The 20598-nt window shown below is 40.8% G+C and overlaps 1 protein-coding gene across 1 annotated transcript; it reads left to right on the top strand.

Moving 5' to 3' along the window:
• Positions 1 to 319: 319 nt before the first annotated feature.
• Positions 320 to 18130, top strand: hibch (3-hydroxyisobutyryl-CoA hydrolase). Its single transcript, XM_080456624.1, has 14 exons — positions 320 to 429; positions 950 to 992; positions 1663 to 1794; positions 3311 to 3395; positions 3787 to 3867; positions 4254 to 4306; positions 5589 to 5667; positions 9518 to 9663; positions 9889 to 9975; positions 10589 to 10647; positions 11644 to 11725; positions 12943 to 13062; positions 14132 to 14165; positions 15005 to 18130. Exons 1-14 carry the CDS (start codon positions 398 to 400, stop codon positions 15118 to 15120), a joined length of 1149 nt encoding a protein of 382 aa, XP_080312750.1. The 5' UTR covers positions 320 to 397; the 3' UTR covers positions 15121 to 18130.
• Positions 18131 to 20598: the final 2468 nt, after the last annotated feature.

Consider the following 20598-nt stretch of genomic DNA (forward strand, 5'->3'; position numbering starts at 1 on the left):
ACTGCAAGTTACTTCACAACTCCACAAGGTGGCGGTGCAGGCAAAGGCAAAACACGCCCAGTCCCTTCTCGATGGTGGATACCAGCGTGATCTAATATGAGAGTGACGACACTCGCGTTGACTTCCATTGTCAGAATGGAATGCAGAAATGCTCTCAAGAGCATAAAGTTCCAATGTTTGGAACTATAGCCCATAGCGGCCGCTCTGCGGTGAGATCAAAGCATGACGGAACTCTTTCTCTCGATGGGGCTGGTGGATACGCCCCCTTGACGTCACTGACAACAACCAATCACGGACAGGCCGCTGCATCTTTCAGGAAGTAAACTCCAGCAGCTGAGCAGAGAGGTGAAGCATTCTGGAAGCAGTGGACAGAATAACAACCTGATATACAAACAACATGTCAGCCTTCATTCTGACGTCTACGCACAGGTTTGTATCGAGAAAAGTCCCAGTACATGTACTTGCATGTGTTTTATTGACACTCTGGCGTCGCTCGCCAAAAATAGCCGATCTACAAGCTCACAACGCGTCACATGGCGACGCGTTGTGAGCTTGTAGATCTGCTAATTTTCGGCCTGTGGGAATCACTGGCTAAAAGTCCATTAATTGTATTAATTACTTTTTTGAATATAAAAAATAAATAAAGTTAACATTTTAAATATTGTTTTACATTTGACTATTATCTGACACCTGATATCTCGTTTATTATATATGTTTGAATGATTTATGATTATAATTAAAGCTGAATAGTCCTTGTGTTGATTAAAAAGATTGATTAATTGATGTAATGTTAGGCATTCTCCCTCACCTTACTTAATCCTTACTGCATCTTTTTAAATTATTTTGTGACTGAAAACAAACAATGTATTAAATGATCATCTATCTAACCTGTATTCATCCCTACACATATGCAGGGATCATTGATATGAATGTGTTTTTCATTGACTAGACTCAGGTCCATCTGCAGACTACAAAGAATTCAAGGACACATGGTAAAGTCAAGTCAACTCTTAACTCTGATACAACTGCTTTGATAAATAATTTACATATTCCAATCTGTCCACTGTTTTCCCTCATTCTGTTGTATTTGAATTTGATACTTTTTTATTAGAGTATATGATGTAAGCTGTTTGGCATTGGCAGAGATTTGTCAACATTTTCATGGGTGCAATGCAACCTACATACTCATACTGTGCTACTCATCCCACAAATGCACGTTCCTTACAAATGGTGCACCATTTAAATGGGAAATAAACAGGCTTTGCAACAGTATAAAAGGCAGTATTATTGCCAAGAAGCATTGTCGCAACAGAGAAATATTCTACCAAACACAATTGTTTTTGATATATGTTTGTTTATGACATTCTGCCAGTCTACCTAGTCTATTTAAATATTGTGTCTGTCGGGTTGAAACCTCATATGTCTAAAACTGTTACTTTTCAGGATTCAGATTCAAGTAGCAGATCTACAAGCTCAAAACACGTCACTTTGCGGTGCGTTTCGAGCTTGTGGATCTGCTACTTTTGATGCTTTTGTGTGACGCTGTAGTATGATCAAGTAGGGCATTAATTTACGAAAAAAGACAGTTAGAATATGGATATAAGAGGTTTCTGCCCGACAGCAACAATATTTAGTATTATTAATGTGTGTGTGTGTGTTCAGATGTCCAGCCAGGCGGTACCAGAGGTTCTGGTGCAGAGAGTGGGTTGTGCTGGAGTGCTCACCCTGAACAGACCCAAAGCTCTCAACGCTCTCAACATCAATATGATCAGACTGCTCTACCCCCAGCTGAAGGTACCAAACATCTGCATTCTCTCTCCCACTGCTGGAAACGAGTACTCAGATCTTTTTAAATTAGTAAAAGTAGCAAGACCACAATATGAACATACTCTGTTACAAGTAAAAGCACTTTTTTTACTTGACTAATAGTACAAAATATACTTGAAGTACCAAAGTAGCCCATTGAACATTTGTTTTTCAAAATACTTCATCTACTAACCCTTCAAGCATAGAAGATCTGCCAGCTCTAAAGCTTGTAGATCTGCTATTTTCAAATAGCCAAAGTATGAAATACTGTAGGTCTTAAGTGATTAATGTATGTTTTCATTGTTTTGTAATACTAATATAAAACTATTAAGTAACTAGAAATAAATTGTTTAAATCCTTGTTGTGTTGTAAAAAGTACAATATTTGCCTTTGAGATGTAGTGGAGTAGGAGTATAAATTATTTAAAAACAATTGAAATACTCTCCATGCATCGCACACAGTTTAAAGTGCTTCTAAAACAGATACAAACTTTCACCCTATTTTGGGTGAAATTTTCATAAATGAAGCAATAAAAGTGCTTTGCAGCAACTTGCACAATCACCAGGTCATTGGGTGACAGGTCAGGGATGCCAGTGTGTCAAGGTGCTGTTTAATAAGTCATCCTAAACGCACCATGTAGTTGAGTGCTGTGATTCTCAAATGGTGTGAGACAAGTGCAGGTGTTACAACCACACATTATTATTGTATGATTTGAGACGGGAACTCAATTTAAAACAACGTGTTCGTACTACTCGAAAAGTATGTGTATTTCTGTTCCTGGTGTGAAGATGGTTTGTCTGAGAAGGTCAAACAAGGTATAAATGTAACGCAAAAAAAATATTCCAGACAAATACCGAATTGAGTGATTGATATTGACAAAACTAGTTAATTGATGGAATGTTGGATTGTCAGATTAGAGTTATACATGTACCTTTTACCTTTAAAGAATGCTTTTGTTTGTTTTGTTCTTCACAATTCTTTTTTGTTAAATAACAAAATGTAGAAAGGATAGGTTCTAATAAGCTACAAGCTTCTGCCTATATATTTTTCGGTCAGGCTAATAAATGCTCTGTAATGTTCCATTGTGCATTGTTCAAAGAGGAGCGAAATAAACTAAACAAAGTTATTGCGATTTGTTACACAGCTTGGTTGTATTCAACATGGGTTTATTTCTCAACAATAACCAGCTCATCATTTGATTACAGCATCTCTTGCATATATATATAGATATATAGAACCATATAAAAAGTTATGATTTTTGTTTATTTGCTATATCAGTACATTGCACACACTCATTTCCCAGACTAAAAAACATTTTATACTGTATTTGTCATTGGAAAATAAAAGGTTACAGAGTGATAAAAGACATGACATGTGTTATAGAGGCTATTTTGTGTGGATATAAATACAGGTGTGACTTGGAATTTCAATTTGGACTTGTCCTTTTGATGTGAAAAAAAGTTAGAAAACCACTGTTTTAATGAAACAAACTCTGTGTGTGTAGGCATGGGAGTCGGATAGTGAGACTCACATAGTCATCATTAAAGGAGCGGGGGGGAAGGCATTCTGCGCTGGAGGAGACATTAGAGGTGAGACGCTTGAAGTATTATTATCATGTACATGCAGTAGATTGCCTGGCAGTGATTATCTGCTACGTTAGACTTTTGTAATTAACATGCTTGTTTCTACAAGCACACAACAGCAGATCTACCAGCTCACAACATGGTGTGATGTGACACGTTGTGAGCTGTTTCTGTGCAACACGAATGTACAACAAATTATTAAACAGGAATTAAGTGGTTAATCAAACTTAACTGATTTAGTTGATGAAAATCAAAAAAAAATCCCATGTCAATTTATTGATATATAAAACAAATTTATAAAAATAAAGAGGGATTAATCGAAAAAGTAATCGATTGCATAATTGCAAAAAAAACACCCCTAGTGATGAATATATTGTGTTGATGTTTTGTTGTGTAGCGGTGACAGAGGCAGGCAAGGTGGGAGATCCCCTGGCTCAGGACTTCTTCCGTGAGGAGTACATTCTGAACAACGTTATCGGTAAGCTGCGCACGCCGCACGCAAACATCCATACAGAGTATGGATGGTTCTCCAGCTCTTTAGTAAAGAGAAAATACAATTTCCATGCCAAATTCATCCAAACAGAATAGAGAACTCGTAAAGGATATAGGAAAAACATGTGAAATTGGAAGTGATGACACACAAAAATGAGCAGACAAAATTGGATCTGGAACACAATTTAAAAACAAATTGAAGCTGATAAATGTATGTATGAGCTGGAGAGATGGGGAGACTCCTGTTACTGAACAAGGAATGTAGAGCTATTAAACACTTATTTTAACAAAACGATATAATCACTTGTTGCACCTTTTAAGCTTACTGTTACTTTTTCCTTCAGTACTGAGATTTTTAATGTCTTGTTTTAGGGGGCTACAAGAAGCCTTACATTGCTCTTATCCATGGAATAACTATGGGAGGCGTGAGTATGATTCTAACTTTTCTCTTTTTCTATTGTCTTGTTTTGGGGAAAAAATTACTGTCTATCTTGTTAGTGATCTGAGATTTATGTTTTAAATGATACATCAGCAGGAAGTTGATGAAAGTAGTACAGTGCTCAACATATGTTGCTTTTTTATGATTCAACCACTATGATAAAGGCTTTTTATTTAGAATAATCAAAATCACTTTTATTGTCACATCACAACTTTACATTTGGGTGAAATTGGGTGAAATTATTTTTTGTGCAAGCTCCATATATTCATAGTCTTTGGGGAAAAGGGGGGGGGACAGCAAGGAGAAATAAAATAGGAAAGAGACGGGTCAAAAAAAGAATATTGTTGATTTATTTCCTGGTTGACGACTTGGATTTGGGAGAGGCTGGATTACTTTTGGATTTATCCTGACTGTTCCCAGAAGTACTTGCCCAGAAGTACCCTACACATTTTTTGTGTACATTTAAGCATACAGAGTAGCTAGTCAGCCCTTTCTCAACCGGAAGTTTGTTTTTGACATTTAATACTCCAGTCTGCCTTTGGGTGGCAGCAGAGGACTGTCTGTCCTTGAACTCATCTCTGATCTATGACCAAGCCAGCAACCACGAGGCTTGTGATTGGTTGAGACAAGGGAGTGACGCAGTTTGTAATCCCGCCTCTTAACAGAATGAGACTTAGTTTGTAACAGAACATCAGAATGACTTGGTGTGTGTGTGTGTGTGTGTGTGTGTGTGTCAAATGTATAGTAGAATGTGAGATTTCTCTCTAGAGGGCTGTGTTTTTTTTTCAATAGTTTTATTTTTGATAATGAAAATCAATGAAAAAATCATTTTAAAAACACAGCCCCCTCAAGTATTAGAAGGACAATATCCGTCAACAGAACCAGGCATGTGTGTTTTCACTTAGTTCTGTACTTGAACCGCATTTGACTTAACAAGCTCACAGTGCATCCCGTTGAGCTTGTACATCTGCTATCTTTGGCCAATGTTTCCTCCCAGAATATGGATGCTGGGGTTCAAGTGGTTAAAGGGAAATACCCATTTAAGCAGTTAAACATTTTCAGGCAATTAGGATGGATTTTCTACTCTGACACTGTTCATGAATATGAGGTCTGGCTTTTGTTTTAGTTTGCATTTCTAACACTGTCTCTTTGACTGACACACACACACACACACACACACACACACACACACACACACACACACACACACACACACACACACACACACACACACATATTGTATAACCGGTCATTCCTGTGTATTTCAGGGTGTGGGTCTGTCCGTTCATGGACGGTTTCGCGTTGCGACAGAGAAGACGCTCTTCGCCATGCCAGAGACAGCCATCGGTAAGCCTGAATGATTGATAACGATGACCTTTTACGTCTGGGTGGGGACCCGTTCCTCCAGGCTGTCTCCACGCCAGGGTGGCACACGCCAACAAAAATAACTGATCTACAAGCTAACAAACGCAAGCAGACAAAGACCTAGCTGTGCTGTGCTTTATTGCTCAAGAACAGTGGTGTGAGAATGACTCGGATTGTTTTACTTCAAACAAAGTAGCAACACCGCAATGTACAAATACTCTTAAGTTAAAGTCCTGTTGTTTTGATGAATGAATTCAATAGCTTATTGTCATAGTGAGTGGCACAGCAACTTGTTCAGGTCAAAAACACAGTCTCAGTCTGACACAAAGTTACAGTTTAAGGAACACTTCACCTGTTTTCAACCTTATCATGCACTTAAAATCCGTAAAGTGATGTGTGTTCGCTTTTTCGCCGCGCACCAGAAGTACAGTTGGTGCCTAACTTGCCACAAATAGCTCCCATACAAGTGTGAAATACTGTATATAGTTATTTAGATAAAAAGTCAGATTTTGACCCAGATTTTGGCCACTACGCCGCCCACCCAGCACCCTACTGCGCATGTATGGACATTACATTACATTACAGTCATTTAGCAGACGCTTTTATCCAAAGCAAACAAAACCTACACGGCATAAGGAGCTGCTACACAGGCGCCACACGTGCACGCGTGTGCATCTTTATGTCCCTTTCTGACATGCGCACACAGCGCTGCACGCGCGCATGACTCACTGACACAGAAGTACAAACAAGATGGAATTTGGACATCATTTTCAAACACTGCTGTCAAATAAAGCATAGGCAGGTTATGCCGTACTCTCACTTTTGGAGGTGCACGCTACAGAAAACGATTCATTATTTCAGCGGCTTGCGTATGTGTGCGTGCACGCTGCTCCTTGCGTAATATGTAGGGATGGTCATTTTGTCATCACTTTCTGAGACATGCACATGACTCATGGACATAGAAATATACAAACAAGATGGAGTTTGGACATTACTTTCAAACAATTTTGTTAAATAAAATCGTGTGTGTGTGTGTGTGCGCTTAAATAGCCCATAAATAACTCGCAATGCGCTCATGTGAGCTTGTAGATTGGCTATTGTCAGGTTGATAGTGGTTAATGGCTTTAAGGGACCACACACTCACACATAGGGTTCCACCTTGTAAACTGTAAATCTACTCGACGCGAGAGCGTCGTTAGCCTGATAGAGCTCATCATAACGTCACTGCGTTCACCACTTTATATATGACTTGTATGTGTGGGCTCTGATCTTTATCAGACAAGACAGACCTCACAAGGCCTGGAATCCACAGCTCTCGCTCCAAACATGGCTGCATGCGCCGGCGGGTGAATCGCTCTGCAGAAAGCACACAAACCAGATTAAACCCTGATCGACTTCTGCAGTTTTTATGAAGGGCCGTTCTCACACCATGCACGACAACTATGACGATGATTATGTCCACACTGATGAGGAAAGATGACATGCTGTAAACATTGACACTAAACACACGCTGTGCAGTCCAGCTGTGTCAGAGCCCACACACGGAGGCAGAGAGAGAGAGAGAGAGAGAGGGAGAGAGAGAGATCTTGCCTCTGTGGTGCTGAAAGACACATCTAATAGGATGTATAGATCATTGGTTCTCAAAGTGGGGTCCGGGGACCCCCAGGGGTCCTTGTGGGGGTACCAGGGGGTCCCCAGCAAAATGTGGTAATATAGCATCACAATAATTTTAACCTTTTATACTTTGGCTATTCAAAAATAGCAGATATACAAGCTCATAGCGCGGCACCGAGTGCCGCACTATGAGCTTGTAGATCTGCTATTTTTGAAAAATCGTGAACATTTGTGCAAACCTTTGAACATATATATTTTTAAAGCAAACATTTTTAACTCAAATCTTTGCTTCTGGGGGTCCCTGGAACAATATATTTTGAGATGGGGGTCCACGTCCAAATACATGTCATTTTGGGGGTCCTTGGCATGAAAAAGTTTGAGAACCACTGATATAGATAATCTGACTCTGATTTATTAAAGGACGACTTCACCCATTTTCCACCTTTCTTCATATAATAGGTCCGCACTAATGCTCATGATAAAATTGTACCTTTTTTTCCTACTCAGTCTGTGTCTCAGAGGTGGTCTGTGGACAATTCAGAAACCCGTCTACCAGTGACATCATCGATGGGGAATCCAAGCTAATAGAAACAGCAGGCTTTCTATTCCTGGAAAGTTGCAATGCAATAATAGAAGCCATTGTTCTCGCGTTAATGAAAATCGAAATATTTTTTTTTAAATCTTGTTGGAAAAAAAAATCTGCCTAACGATGATGTCACTGGTAGAAGGGTTTCTGAACTGTCCACAGCCCTCCTCTGAGACACAGACGACCGAGTAGAAAAAAATTGTACCATTTTATCATGATCATTATTAGTGAGGACCTATTATATGAAGAAAGGTTGAAAATGGGTGAAGTCGTCCTTTAATGACTATGAATCTGCTACTCGGGGACCAGGCAAGTCAGGAACGATGTAGGTTCGGGAATGCACGCCCGCCCTACCTGGGTATGCAATACACATCGTACCCGTTGTTCCATTGTACATGCTACCACGCATTTTGGTGCAGCTGCACAAACTCGAGCGGTTGGATAGACGGTTGTCCAAAACCGGCGTTCTGACCGATAACGATATGCTCATATAGGCTGGGCATGCCCGTATATAGTAGTAATTTTGGGCAGTAGCTTAGCTCCAAGTAGCTATGTTACTAGCTGAACTACATTTCCCAGCAGCCTGTGGGGTAGCTTCACCACCTTCAGAGTGATGTAACACAATCGCATGCACACGCTCATGTTAACCCTGTAGCTGCTGGGATTAAGAGATTGAACCCAGCAGAAATAATCTGGAGCATTTTATCATATTACATTTTATGCCTGAAAGCAGGTCAGTCCAACTAAATCCTACACACACCGTGTCAACCAATGGGACGGTGTGTTGAATCTGCTCCCCTCAGGAATGCTGAAATCTCTTCCCATTCCATTATTATTGGAGACTTTTAGTAAATTGAGATTACAGATTAGGGTTGTGGTGTGGATTGCCGTGAGCCGAACTGTAGAAAAACCTGTAGGGACCCATTACATAGCAATGAGTACATGAATTTGATAGACGGTGAAAGACACTCTTAGACAGTTTTGTTTGTTGGATTGTATATTAATGGATTATCTTTCCGTTTGATTCTTCTGTGTGATGCACTTTGTATCATTTAGAGACTGATGCTGGATTTTATACCGATATTCGAGAGTAAAAACATTGTATTGATAAATTACCCAAAGCATATTTTTCTGAAAAACTTTCTGGAAAAAGCATTGGTACCACAGCTCGAAAGCCCATTATTTTTTCCCATAGAGAAATATTTATATAGATTATTTTTTGCCTGGAACCAAGCCATCCAGGCTCCTGGTGAATCATGATTCATGAAACATTTGATTCTGTGTCAAAAGATATTCAAATATTTTACATCAACAAAAAGAAACAAAACAAACTTATTTGCTAAAAGCCTGCTTTACAATGTGTATTGCATTCACCCATTCACACACCGACGGTGGAGGAAACCAAGCATGGCACCAACCTGCTCATCAGGAGCAGTTAGGGGTTCAGTGTCTTGCTCAAGGACACTTTGACAGTAATACAGGAGACAAGGATCAAACTGGGAACCTTCCGATTCCCAAGCTGCCGCTCTACGTCCTGAGCCAACTGCCGCCCCATACATTTACTGGTCAAATTAAATGTCATCATGGTGACAACCCCCAGTTAATAATAGTTATTCTTCTGATGTGTGACAGGGCTGTTTCCTGACGTGGGAGGCGGCTACTTCCTGCCCAGACTACCGGGGAAGCTGGGACTGTTTTTGGCCTTGACGGGCTTCCGTCTGAAAGGGCGAGACGTCCAGAGAGCAGGGGTGGCCACGCACTTCATAGAGGCACACATGGTAACCTGAAATCTGCATTCAATCTCTCTCCTGTACAATGTATAATTCTGTATATTTTTGTAAAAAATAAATAACAATTCTTGAAACCTTTCACCTACAGTATAATGACTTCCACAAAATAGGGAAGCCAGGTTGACAGTGATCAAGTGTGTCTGTGGGTTTTATAAATAAACCAGTAGTGTTGTGTCGTGTGGTTTTAATTATTACCAGTATTGTTGTGTGTAGATCCCAGACCTGGAGAATGAGCTGGTGGAACTGAAATCTCCTTCAAATGAAGCTGTCGCCAGTCTACTGGACACTTATCACAACAAGGTAACATACTACTAACATACGACATACTGTACTACTAGACATTAGGGCATTAACAGAATAATCAAATATTCGACTATCAAACCACTATTCGACCACTGTACATCAAAGTCGATTTATTCAACAAAAAAAAAATGAAATCCTAATCCATTCATGGTTGATTGTTGTCAAATTGTTGTCAAATCATTTCATACTGTATGTGAGGTTGTGCCTAGGGCTGTCCCCTAAAAGTCGACACGTCGGGCGAGGAGCCTGACGTCGACTCGCATTCCTTGAGTCGAGTCGTCAATGCCATTGGCCATTTATTTTTTTAATAATCAAATCGATTAATCGAATAGTTATAGGTCGAATGCTAAAAATCACTATTCGTGAATGCCCTACTAGACATTACAACCAGGTGTGAACTGTTTGGTAGCATAGTCCAGTGGCTGTTCTAACTTGGTTGTATGTTCACACTGGTACATGTGTGTGTGCACAGCATGCAGTGACAGTCTCATCAAGGAATGACATCTCATCAACAATGACATCTCCCTTCTAAAGACTTATTTGTCATGTTAACAGTGTTGTTGTGTGTTGTTGTTGTGTGTTATGTGTTCTGTATTGTGTATTATTACAGACCAGCTTGGATGCTGACAAGCCTTTCGTCCTGGCACAGCATGTACAAGACATAGACAGGTAGAAATGATTATACTGATACACATACTAATCCATAGATACTAGGGCTGGGTAATATGACTTCAAACCAATATCATGATTATACAAAACTTTTGCCTTACGATTTAATGAACGATTGTTTTATAAAAGAAATGTGCACTGCCCTCATAGATCTCTGACAAGGTTTGTTCTGTAAATCAGTTTCATTGATATAATAATAATACAAGTCCAGGCCTGAGCATGCATGAACTTTGATTCGGGAGTTTATACAAATATTGGTCATTTGTTAATACTGTACCAATGAATCATTTTGTGAAATGAACAGCTTTCTATTTATTTATTTCACTCATAGTTATACTATGTATGTATTTAAAAATATGACCTTTCTGCCCTGGCTTTTGGTCTTTGTGCCCTCAAAACATGTACACACCAACCGTCAGGTAGCCTTGTCCATAAAAATAATGAAATTCCAGGCCTGGTTAAGTTCTACTCAGTAAATCCTTGATAGCAAAGTTTCATCATGGATGTACGTTAAAAGAGTTAGTTTTTTCCCTGAAAGAAAATACTTTACTTTACTTGGATTACTAGTATTATAATATATTTCACTGTAGGCCGGATGATGAGTCAAACTAATTAGACTACTTAACTGGGTGTGATGACACGCCTGCTGTGCATCAAGCTAATCAATGCACACTGAAAAAATCAAAACAGGAGTCATAGCAACAGCAGAATAAGCTGAGAAGATTTGTCATCATTTTTCATGGGCACAACCCACATACTCTGCTGGGCTGCTGATCCCACAAATGCATGTTCCTTCCTAAAAGGGAAATAAACAGACTTTCCAACGGTATAAAAGTTATTGCCAGGAAGAATTGTTATAACAGAGAAATAATCTACCAAACACCAATTTTGGAAGTTTTGTTTTGTTTCTCCCACACATCGTTTCCCAAAATATCTAGTTAGAAATGTGACCTAGGTTTTTTTATATGAATATAATATATCATGTGTTCCTTCCAGGTTGTTCTCTGCCAGCAGTGTTGAGGAAATCCTTCACAACCTGAAGACAGACGGCTCAGCGTTCGCTTCCAAACAGACCGAGGTCAGTTCTTCTGACTGCTCTGCTTTAGAACTGTCTCTCTCAGGGGGGGGTCTGGGGACTCCCAGGGGTCCTTGAGGGGGTCCCATCAACATTTTCTTGAGGAAAAAATGCAAAATTTCACTTCATTAAATTATTGATTTATTATTTTAAGATAATATCAATCAATTAAATCGATTAGTTCGGTTGCACCCCTACTCATGACTAACCCTACTCATGAGTACTCAAATGTTTTACTCAAGTAAAAGTATCAATACTGCAATGTAGAAGTACTCTGTTACAAGTAAATGTCCGGAATTTAAAATGTACTTGAGTAAAAGTACAAAAGTATTGGTATCAAGATGTACCTAAAGTACCAAAAGTAAAAGTACTAAAATGTTTGAAAATAGCAGATCTACAAGCTCACAGTCGTGAGCTTGTAGATCTGCTAGGTATAAAATAGGGCTAAAGTGGTTAATGTATGTTTTATAACGTAATAAGTTATATCTGTGAAGTAACTAGTAACTAAAGTTTTCAAATAATTGTAGTGGAGTAAAAGTACAATATTTGTCTCTGAGATGTAGTGGAGTAGAAGTAAAAGTATAGACGATTGGAAACACTACAGTAAAGTAAAAGTACCTCAAAATTGTACTTAAGCACATTACTTGAGTAAATGACTGTCATGACTAACCTAATCTCTCAAGAACAGATTCTGCTCTGCGTTTGAATCTGTCGGGGGGGTTCGTCATATCGCTTACGCACTGGCCTACAAGTGGGCGTGCCTTCAGATCAGGAAGCAGGCCGCGCTTTACCCAATCAAATGTAGTGGGCGGGATTTACGTGTCCGCCGATCCTTCCCCACTCGAAACAAACCGAAACTCATTTAACAATAGCGTCCTCGGAGCAGACAAAACCACAGAAAGTTATTCACATTTTAACTTGCTCTTTCATCATAGAAACAAGTGGGCTTATAACCAAAACGATCCATGTTCTCTGCGAGAAGTGGTGTTAGTGTTCCGTGTATAAATATTGTTAGTGGGAATGAAAACATAGTCACACCGGAAGTGAAAGGCTGAAGGCAGACCAAAACCCTGGTTTCCTTGCGCACGGGTGCTACGTCAACTTCCTCCCAGAGCCAACTGAGATAGTAAAAAACAGCAGAGGGCGCTGTGTTTCCTTTTCATTTGGCGATGGGTTCCCAGATTGTGACTAACCAAACGTGTCTCCTCTCCTCCTCCCAGACGTTGTCCAAGATGTCCCCAACGTCCATGAAGTTGACCTTCAGGCAGCTGCAGGCCGGAGCCTCCCTCAGCCTGCAGGAGGTCCTCCAGATGGAGTACAGACTGACTCAGGCCTGCATGGTACAACAACAACAACATTAGTTTTCAAACTTTTTCCATGTCAAGGACCCCCAAATTCATATTTATTTGGCCGCGAACCCCCATCGGAAAATGATTTTCACATTATTCACCCTTACGGCTCCATTTGATTCCCAGAGATGGAAAATGGTATCGAATGGGGGTCTGTGTAGCCTTAACCCATTAAGACCTGAGGCGATTCTTAATAAAATTCTAAATCCTAACAGTTTTTTGAAAAAAAAATCAAAAAGAAAATATTTCAAGATTTTTCAAAAATAGCAGATCTACAAGCTCATAGCGCGGCACTCGGTGCCTCGCTATGAGCTTGTATATCTGCTATTTTTCATAATTGTCAAACCATGGAGAATCTTAACCACTATCATGGAGGAGAAGCTGATATAGCAGCATTGCAGTGTCCTGTGGTTACCTGTACCAGCATGTGTCGCACTCTGTTAAAATACACTTTGATTCTAACTTTGTCTTGCCATATAATAATAATTATTATGACTGTTATTGCTACAGTACAATATTGCTTGCATTATTTACATGCTTATGAAAGTTTTCAAATTAGGTAACTGTAATCTCAAACGTAATAACATGATGTCTATCATCAACTAGAAGACATGCATATGGCGCTGCCCCAGAAAAAGTCTACATGCCGGATTCGTGCCGAATTGAAAGGCAGTCCAAATACGTCTTGATCTGTTGCCAACGCGTAGCTTCATGCATCTCAAACCCCTTGAAATGAAACGGGTTGAGCGGGTTGAAACGGGGGCGGCAGTGGCTCGGGGTTAGAGTGAACTGGAAACCGCAAGGTTCCCAGTTCGATCCCGGGCTGTGGGGGCTCCCCCAGAGTTAGTGTCGAAGTGTCTCCTTGAGCAAGACGCTGAACCCCTAATTGCTCCTGACGAGCAGGTTGGTGCCTTGTATGGTTTCCTCCGCCATCAGTGTATGAATGTGTGTGTGGGTGAATGTAAAGCGCTTTGGATAAAAGCGCTATATAAACGCACCATTTACCATTTTACCATTTGAGAATCACCGTTAATCTACTGTCTGTGTGTGTTGTTTACAGCGGGGCAATGACTTCTACGAAGGAGTCAGAGCTGGTAAGTACTTTGACTCTTTTTGTATTTTTGTACAAACATTCTTCAGTGTGAGAAGTCCAACTGATAATGATGAAAATATCATGTGAGGCTTGTCTGTAGTGTTTGTGAAACCGCCACACTCTGAACGTCCGGTACCTTGTCCTCCTAATAAACTGTCAACATCGATCCAACATTAGACCCAATCGGGAAGGGATCCTTATACTTGCTTTTAATAATCCATTACATTAAAGAAACAAACATCTGGGTCATCTGGCCTAACCCAAAAAACTAAGCCTGTACATTGAATTTAGATTTCCCCAGACATATCGGTAGGCGGAGATCTCTGATCGCCTGGCGACGAGAGGCTACATAGAGGATGGCTTCCTCTATGGTTTAACCCATTAAGTCCTGAGGCCGATTCTACAAATGTCTTCCAAATACTAACGATTTTCTGAAAAACGTATGTTGCAATAACGGTGGCGCTCAAACTTTTTAATGTCAAAATTATATGTATTTGGCGGCGGTCCCCATCTCAAAATATGTTGTTCCAGGGACCCCCAGAAGCAAAGATTTTGGTTGAAATGTTTGCTTTGAAAATATGTATTCAAGTATTTGCACACATTTTCATGATAAAAAAAAAAATTGGCACGGCACGAATTTTTGAATTGCCAAAGTGTAAAATTATGGTGAACCAATCTTTTTTAAATAAATAAAAAACACACATGGTTTAATAATAATAGCTATTTAGACCGCACACATTAGGACCGAGACAATCAAATAGACAAGAGGGTAAAATATGAATGAAACTGTGTGTGTGTGTGTGTGTGTGTGTGTGTGTGTGTGTGTGTGTGTGCATCCAGTGCTGATCGATAAGGACCACAGTCCCAAATGGAGCCCGTCTTCCCTCCAGGAGGTGACAGATGACAGCATAGAACACAGCTTCTCCCCTCTGGGACACAAAGACCTTCACCTCTGAACACCACAACCCGTCTGTCTGTCTGTCTGTCACCACCAAGCCTTCTCTACATTCAATCATAGACGTAGGGTTAACCCATTATCTGGTGTGGGGTTCACTTTCACGTCAAGCCTGTCCACGAAGCACCGAATCTAGTATCACCGCTGGAGTATCTATGGCCTGTGTCGGGTGGAAACCTCCAGTGTACAAAACCCTTACTTTTCAGGAAATGGAAAAAATTGTGTTCCAGTGTAGCTATTATTATTATTATTTACAAATAAAGTTATTATGATTTAGTCACAAGCTCTTGGTAATACTTTTCATTGGTATAGTCAGTGGTGGAAAAAGTACTCAAATTCTTTACTTAAGTAAAAGTACCAATACTCTGTTACAAGTGAAAGTCCAGAATTCAAAATTTACTTGAGTAAAAGTACAAAAGTATTGGTATCAAAATGTACTTAAAGTACCAAAAGTAAAAGTACTAAAATGTTTGAAAATAGCAGATCTACAAGCTCACAACGCGTCGCATCAATGTGAGCTTGTAGATCGGCTATTTTCAAATAGCTCATGTATAAAATGGGGATAAAGTGGTTAATGTATGTTTCATAATATCATAATTTATATTTGAAAAGTAACTAGTAACTAAAGTTTTCAAATAATTGTAGTGGAGTAAAAGTACAATATTTGCCTCTGAGATGTAGTGAAGTAGAAGTAAAAGTGTTGGAATTTGGAAATACTCAAGTAAAGTACAAATACCTCAAAATTGTACTTAAGTACATGTACTTAGTTACTTTCCACCACTGGGTATAGTATTTATAAAACCCACAGACACACTTAACCACTTTCACTTAAAACATGTATAGAGTTAGAATTTGGAGATGAGAGGTTTCTGCCCGACAGCAATATAGGACGGCAATAGTAATATAACCTAACTGTGGCTATGTGGAAGTTTAACTGTGTGCATTTGAGACAGTGATCCTCAGTGGTGGTAGTACTGGAGCACTTCCATTTTCAACCCTATGTTCATAATTGCTCCTCACTAATGCTCATTGTAAGATGACACCATTTCTGTCTACTCACTCTGTATTCTCATTGGTGGGCTGTGGACAGTTCAGAAACCTGCCAACCCATCCATGACATGGGGATGTGGAGAAACTACAGCCTTTCTCTTGGAAGTGCTCCTTTAGTAAATATCTGTACTTGAGTATTTGTATTTTTGGAAAGGTAGTTAAGACTTTCACTCCACTACATTTCAAAGAAAAATATTGTACTTTTGACTTCACTACATTTCTAGGAAGTGAAAAAGTACATTATAAATTAACCACTTAAGCCCTTTTTCAAATATAGTGAAATGGCGGATAGATCTGCTTATTTTCACTATTCATATTTTTTTGTTTGTTCTGAAATCTTTGAATTGTTTTGGAAAATAACCTTTTTTTTTAAAGCAAGTAGTCCAGTACTTTTATTTTCTTTTTGTAACCCCTTTGTTTCACCCAATGCCAATTGCCTAAGCTGTAATCCTGGGCGCTACTCTTCCTCTGCCCCGAACTGAGCTCATGCTTCCTTCAATGCATGAGGAGTGAGCAGGCCGTGTTTTTTTTTTTTTTTTTTACTTTCTTTTCATTCTTTTTCGTTTTTAGAACAGGCAGGTCATGTTGGGCATCACATTACATTAAATTAGTACATTTCAAGTATATTTAACACTCATTATGCTATGGGCTATTCAGTCCAGAGGAGAGGGATCCTAAGCTAAAGCAACTTCAGTCCTTTTATAGAAAGATCTCAGTTTGTTTGCCCTTGATGGTAAAGTCCATGGTAATCCTCCCAGCATAGGCCCTGTTGAAGCCTCGATTGCTAATGTATTCCAATGTTTCACTCCTGATTCTAACAGCTTGGTGAGCAGGTTCCCAAATATTGCAGAAAACGATAAAATATAAGAAAGAAAAAATATATAAGTACATACCTAGAGAAATAAAATACAGGAAATAAAATATAGAGCAGGCCGCTTCTTATCACCTGACAGGGGGGAGTTACCCCGGTAGGACGTAGCGCATGGAAGGAACACGTTGTTCCAACCAGTTCCTTTCCCCTCCATCAGGCCCCGGCTGACCAGGGGGAGGCAGTATAGAGACCAGGATTACTGCATGTTTTTTTGAGAGGTTACCTACCCTGCAGGGAGAACATGCGACTTTCATTTGTAGTTCAGTAATATTTGACCAGGAGTATCTATACTTTGTCTCAAGCACTGTCTGGGGTTGTTGAGTACTTGAGTACAGTGCCCATGAAACAGAAAAACACTTGTGAGGGTGTTTTATAAGAAGAGATTCCAGTGTGTAGATGTTAATGTACATGAAAAGAACCTTGTAGTTAGTGTTGAAATGTAACACTGTGATGCTGCCTTGCATTTCGCCACTGTCGGGCGGAAACCGTTCCATGTCCAAAACCGTTACTTTTCAGGAAATGGAAAAAGGAATCTAGGTTCCAATGGATCCAACCTAGTTATTATTTAGTCTCAAGCTCTTTGGTCCGGAATTTATAAAACTTGTACGTGTGTCAGTCAGTACTGTGAGGAGATTGTGTCAGTAATGAGCGTCTGTTTAATTCCAGGTGCTGACCGTCTCCTTCTCCACAACATAAACAATTCCATCTGTTCCATCTCTCCCATGAACTATGAACAGTTTGTCATGTTTATCTTGACAGACTGTGTGTGTGTGTGGGCTAGTAGTGACTCAGAGGAGGATGAGGCGGGAGGCAGTGGGACGAGGCTTTCATATCAGAGGACTGCTCAGTGCTTTCATCTGCCGGTGTGCCACTGTTATGCAGCTCCTGTAGGAGTCCATTCATGAAAGACAGGTAGATGTCTGAGGAGCGGGACGTCAGACTGTCACACAGCCACTGAAAGTCCCACTCGTTCTCCTTGAAGGTGTCGATCACAGGGCCAGAGCCTCCGTCATCAACAGCAGTAAGCCCTGGCCGGCGTGTTTACGCCCTGGCAACAGTCCTCGCTTCCTGTAGATATCAATTATTATTATTTTTATATCACTTTATTCTTGATACTGTAGCAACAGCTCACACACATGTCAAGTCTCAGTATACTTTCTAAATGTGCCTACTATCTTATAGTTATTATGTAGCATCAGGGGTGGTAGCCTAGTTGTGGTTGCCCTCTAGTGGTTGGACTAAATCAAATATCACTACAGTAACAAAACTTTCTCAATGCAGGCCATACTAAAGCATATGGTAACAGCCAAAAACTTAACAGGACTAGAAAAGTTTACATGTCTGAAGTCTGCATAGATTATAAATGCAATGAAGCACGCTTTATTAACCTTGTTAATAACAACATAAGTTAACATAATGAGATAATAAACTCTAAACAATTCAACGGCACTATTGCATACAGAGGCTTATAGCATAAGTGGTATAACATGAGCACATTTGTTTTATGGACATTCAGTGACAGCTTCTTTTCTCAATCTGTAAGTAAATAAGCAATGGACGTATCGACCATATAATTGAGGCTTTCATTTAGTAAAAGTAATCAGGAGTGGGCAGCTTGGAGGTAGGAGCAGCATCAGGGGTTTCTGGTGTCGAGGCACTGGAGTCCTCCACCAGCTGAATCTGGCTCTGCCGGACAAATATTCTGTGCTTTTCCTGGCAGGTGAATATCGCTTGCCCTGCACCGTGCCGTCGTTCTTGCCCTTAGCCTCATCCAGAATGACACCCACCCATTTGCCAGAGGCAAAGAGGGTGGCACTCACAAAGGCTACGGTCCCACGGTGACCCTTGCCTATCACCTCCACGACAGAGCCCACCTTTGCAGGCTTACCGCTGTCACCACTCATCTTGCTGATCAGAGGGCTGGTCAGCCTGGTCATCCAATGCTCTCCTCATGTAGATATCAATTATAATAACAATTAATTATTGTATCATAATAATGCTATTTTTTATAGCGCTTGTCTAAGTACTCACTTAAAAAGCGTTTTTACAATGGTTCATTCATTCATGCATTGGGAGATGAGGCGGCGAACAGTCAACGCCAGCGTCCTCACTTCCCACGTTCACACTCCAATGGTGGCAAGCTAGCGCCGACCTAACCATTGGAGGGTTCAGTGTCTTGCCCAAGGACATTTCAACATGTGGACAGGAGGAGCCGGGCTTCGAACCGCCGACCCACGGGTCATTGGATAACCTGCTCTACCTCCTGAGCCACAGCCGCCCTATAAATAGATATTGTAAAGTAAGTCTTGGGAACCATCAGTTCCCGAGCCATGTGGCCCATAGGGCTGGAGCCTATCCCCTGTTTCTGTAGCTTGAGGTGGACACAACGCTAGTATGTCACAGGGACTCACCGCCACTGCAACCCTTTGTGCTGAGTGCTAAGCAGGGAGGCATTGGGTCCCATTTTTATAGTCTTTGGTATGACCCGGCCGGGGATCTGAACCCGGGCCACTGAGCTGATATTGAGGATAGGGTTTTTCCAGGGGGATAAGTGTGTTACAAGGTGTGTTGACCATGCTGAGTAGACACTCCCAACAGTGAGAATCGAACTGTAATGCTCCACTGAATTCAGGGCTGAAATCAACCGCGACCATTTGTCGCTGTGCTGACTCTAATGACCCTTTCAATCAGCATTGCTTTCGCTGTAGTAGCGCTAGCCTTGGGAGATGTATAGTTTGCAATCCCCGTAGGTTTGAAGTGTGAGGTATGACCCGGCCGGGGATCTGAACCCGGGCCACTGAGCTGATATTGAGGATAGGGTTTTTCCAGGGGGATAAGTGTGTTACAAGGTGTGTTGACCATGCTGAGTAGACACTCCCAACAGTGAGAATCGAACTGTAATGCTCCACTGAATTCAGGGCTGAAATCAACCGCGACCATTTGTCGCTGTGCTGACTCTAATGACCCTTTCAATCAGCATTGCTTTCGCTGTAGTAGCGCTAGCCTTGGGAGATGTATAGTTTGCAATCCCCGTAGGTTTGAAGTGTGAGATGAAATACTTGGCCACAAACGCCCCAAAAGGACACTTACCACAAGGCCACTGAGCTGATATTGAGGGTAAGGGTTTTTCCAAGGGGGAAAGTGTGTTATAGGGTGTGTTGACCATGCTGAGTAGACACTCCCAACAGGTAGAATCGTTGTAGATGGCCTTTTTGGTATCTCTGAACCCTGAGGGGAAAACCTCACCAAGCGAGTATCCAGTGGCACCGCACCTTCCACTCTCTCCCACTTGGCACCGGTAAGGGTAGCCTGTGTTGACAGTTTGGTGTTTTTTTAATGTATGCGGTCCATGAAGAGCAGGAAGAACGGAGAGAGGCGGAAGGCGGGGCAGCTGTGTGAAGGCGTAAATAACTCTATTAAAGCCTCAGAAAAGTCACCAGTCCAGCACCGGTACAACGGGAGGAGGTCTTGTACTTCCTGAAATCTTATTTGCTCTGGCTTATTATGCTCTAAGACACTGGACGACTCGCTAGTAGTCCTCACTTCCCACATTCACAC

The sequence above is a fragment of the Gymnoscopelus braueri genome, assembly GCF_963280865.1.
Source record: "Gymnoscopelus braueri genome assembly, chromosome: 18".
Classification (NCBI taxonomy): Eukaryota; Metazoa; Chordata; class Actinopteri; order Myctophiformes; family Myctophidae; genus Gymnoscopelus; species Gymnoscopelus braueri.

Excerpts from the sequence above, each read along its gene's own strand:
- hibch (XM_080456624.1), top strand. The coding sequence starts at position 398 with ATGTCAGCCTTCATTCTGACGTCTACGCACAG. Across the intron at positions 4,307-5,588 it reads ATGGAATAACTATGGGAGGC|GGTGTGGGTCTGTCCGTTCA; the intron begins GTGAGTATGATT and ends TGTGTATTTCAG. Across the intron at positions 14,166-15,004 it reads CTACGAAGGAGTCAGAGCTG|TGCTGATCGATAAGGACCAC; the intron begins GTAAGTACTTTG and ends GTGTGCATCCAG.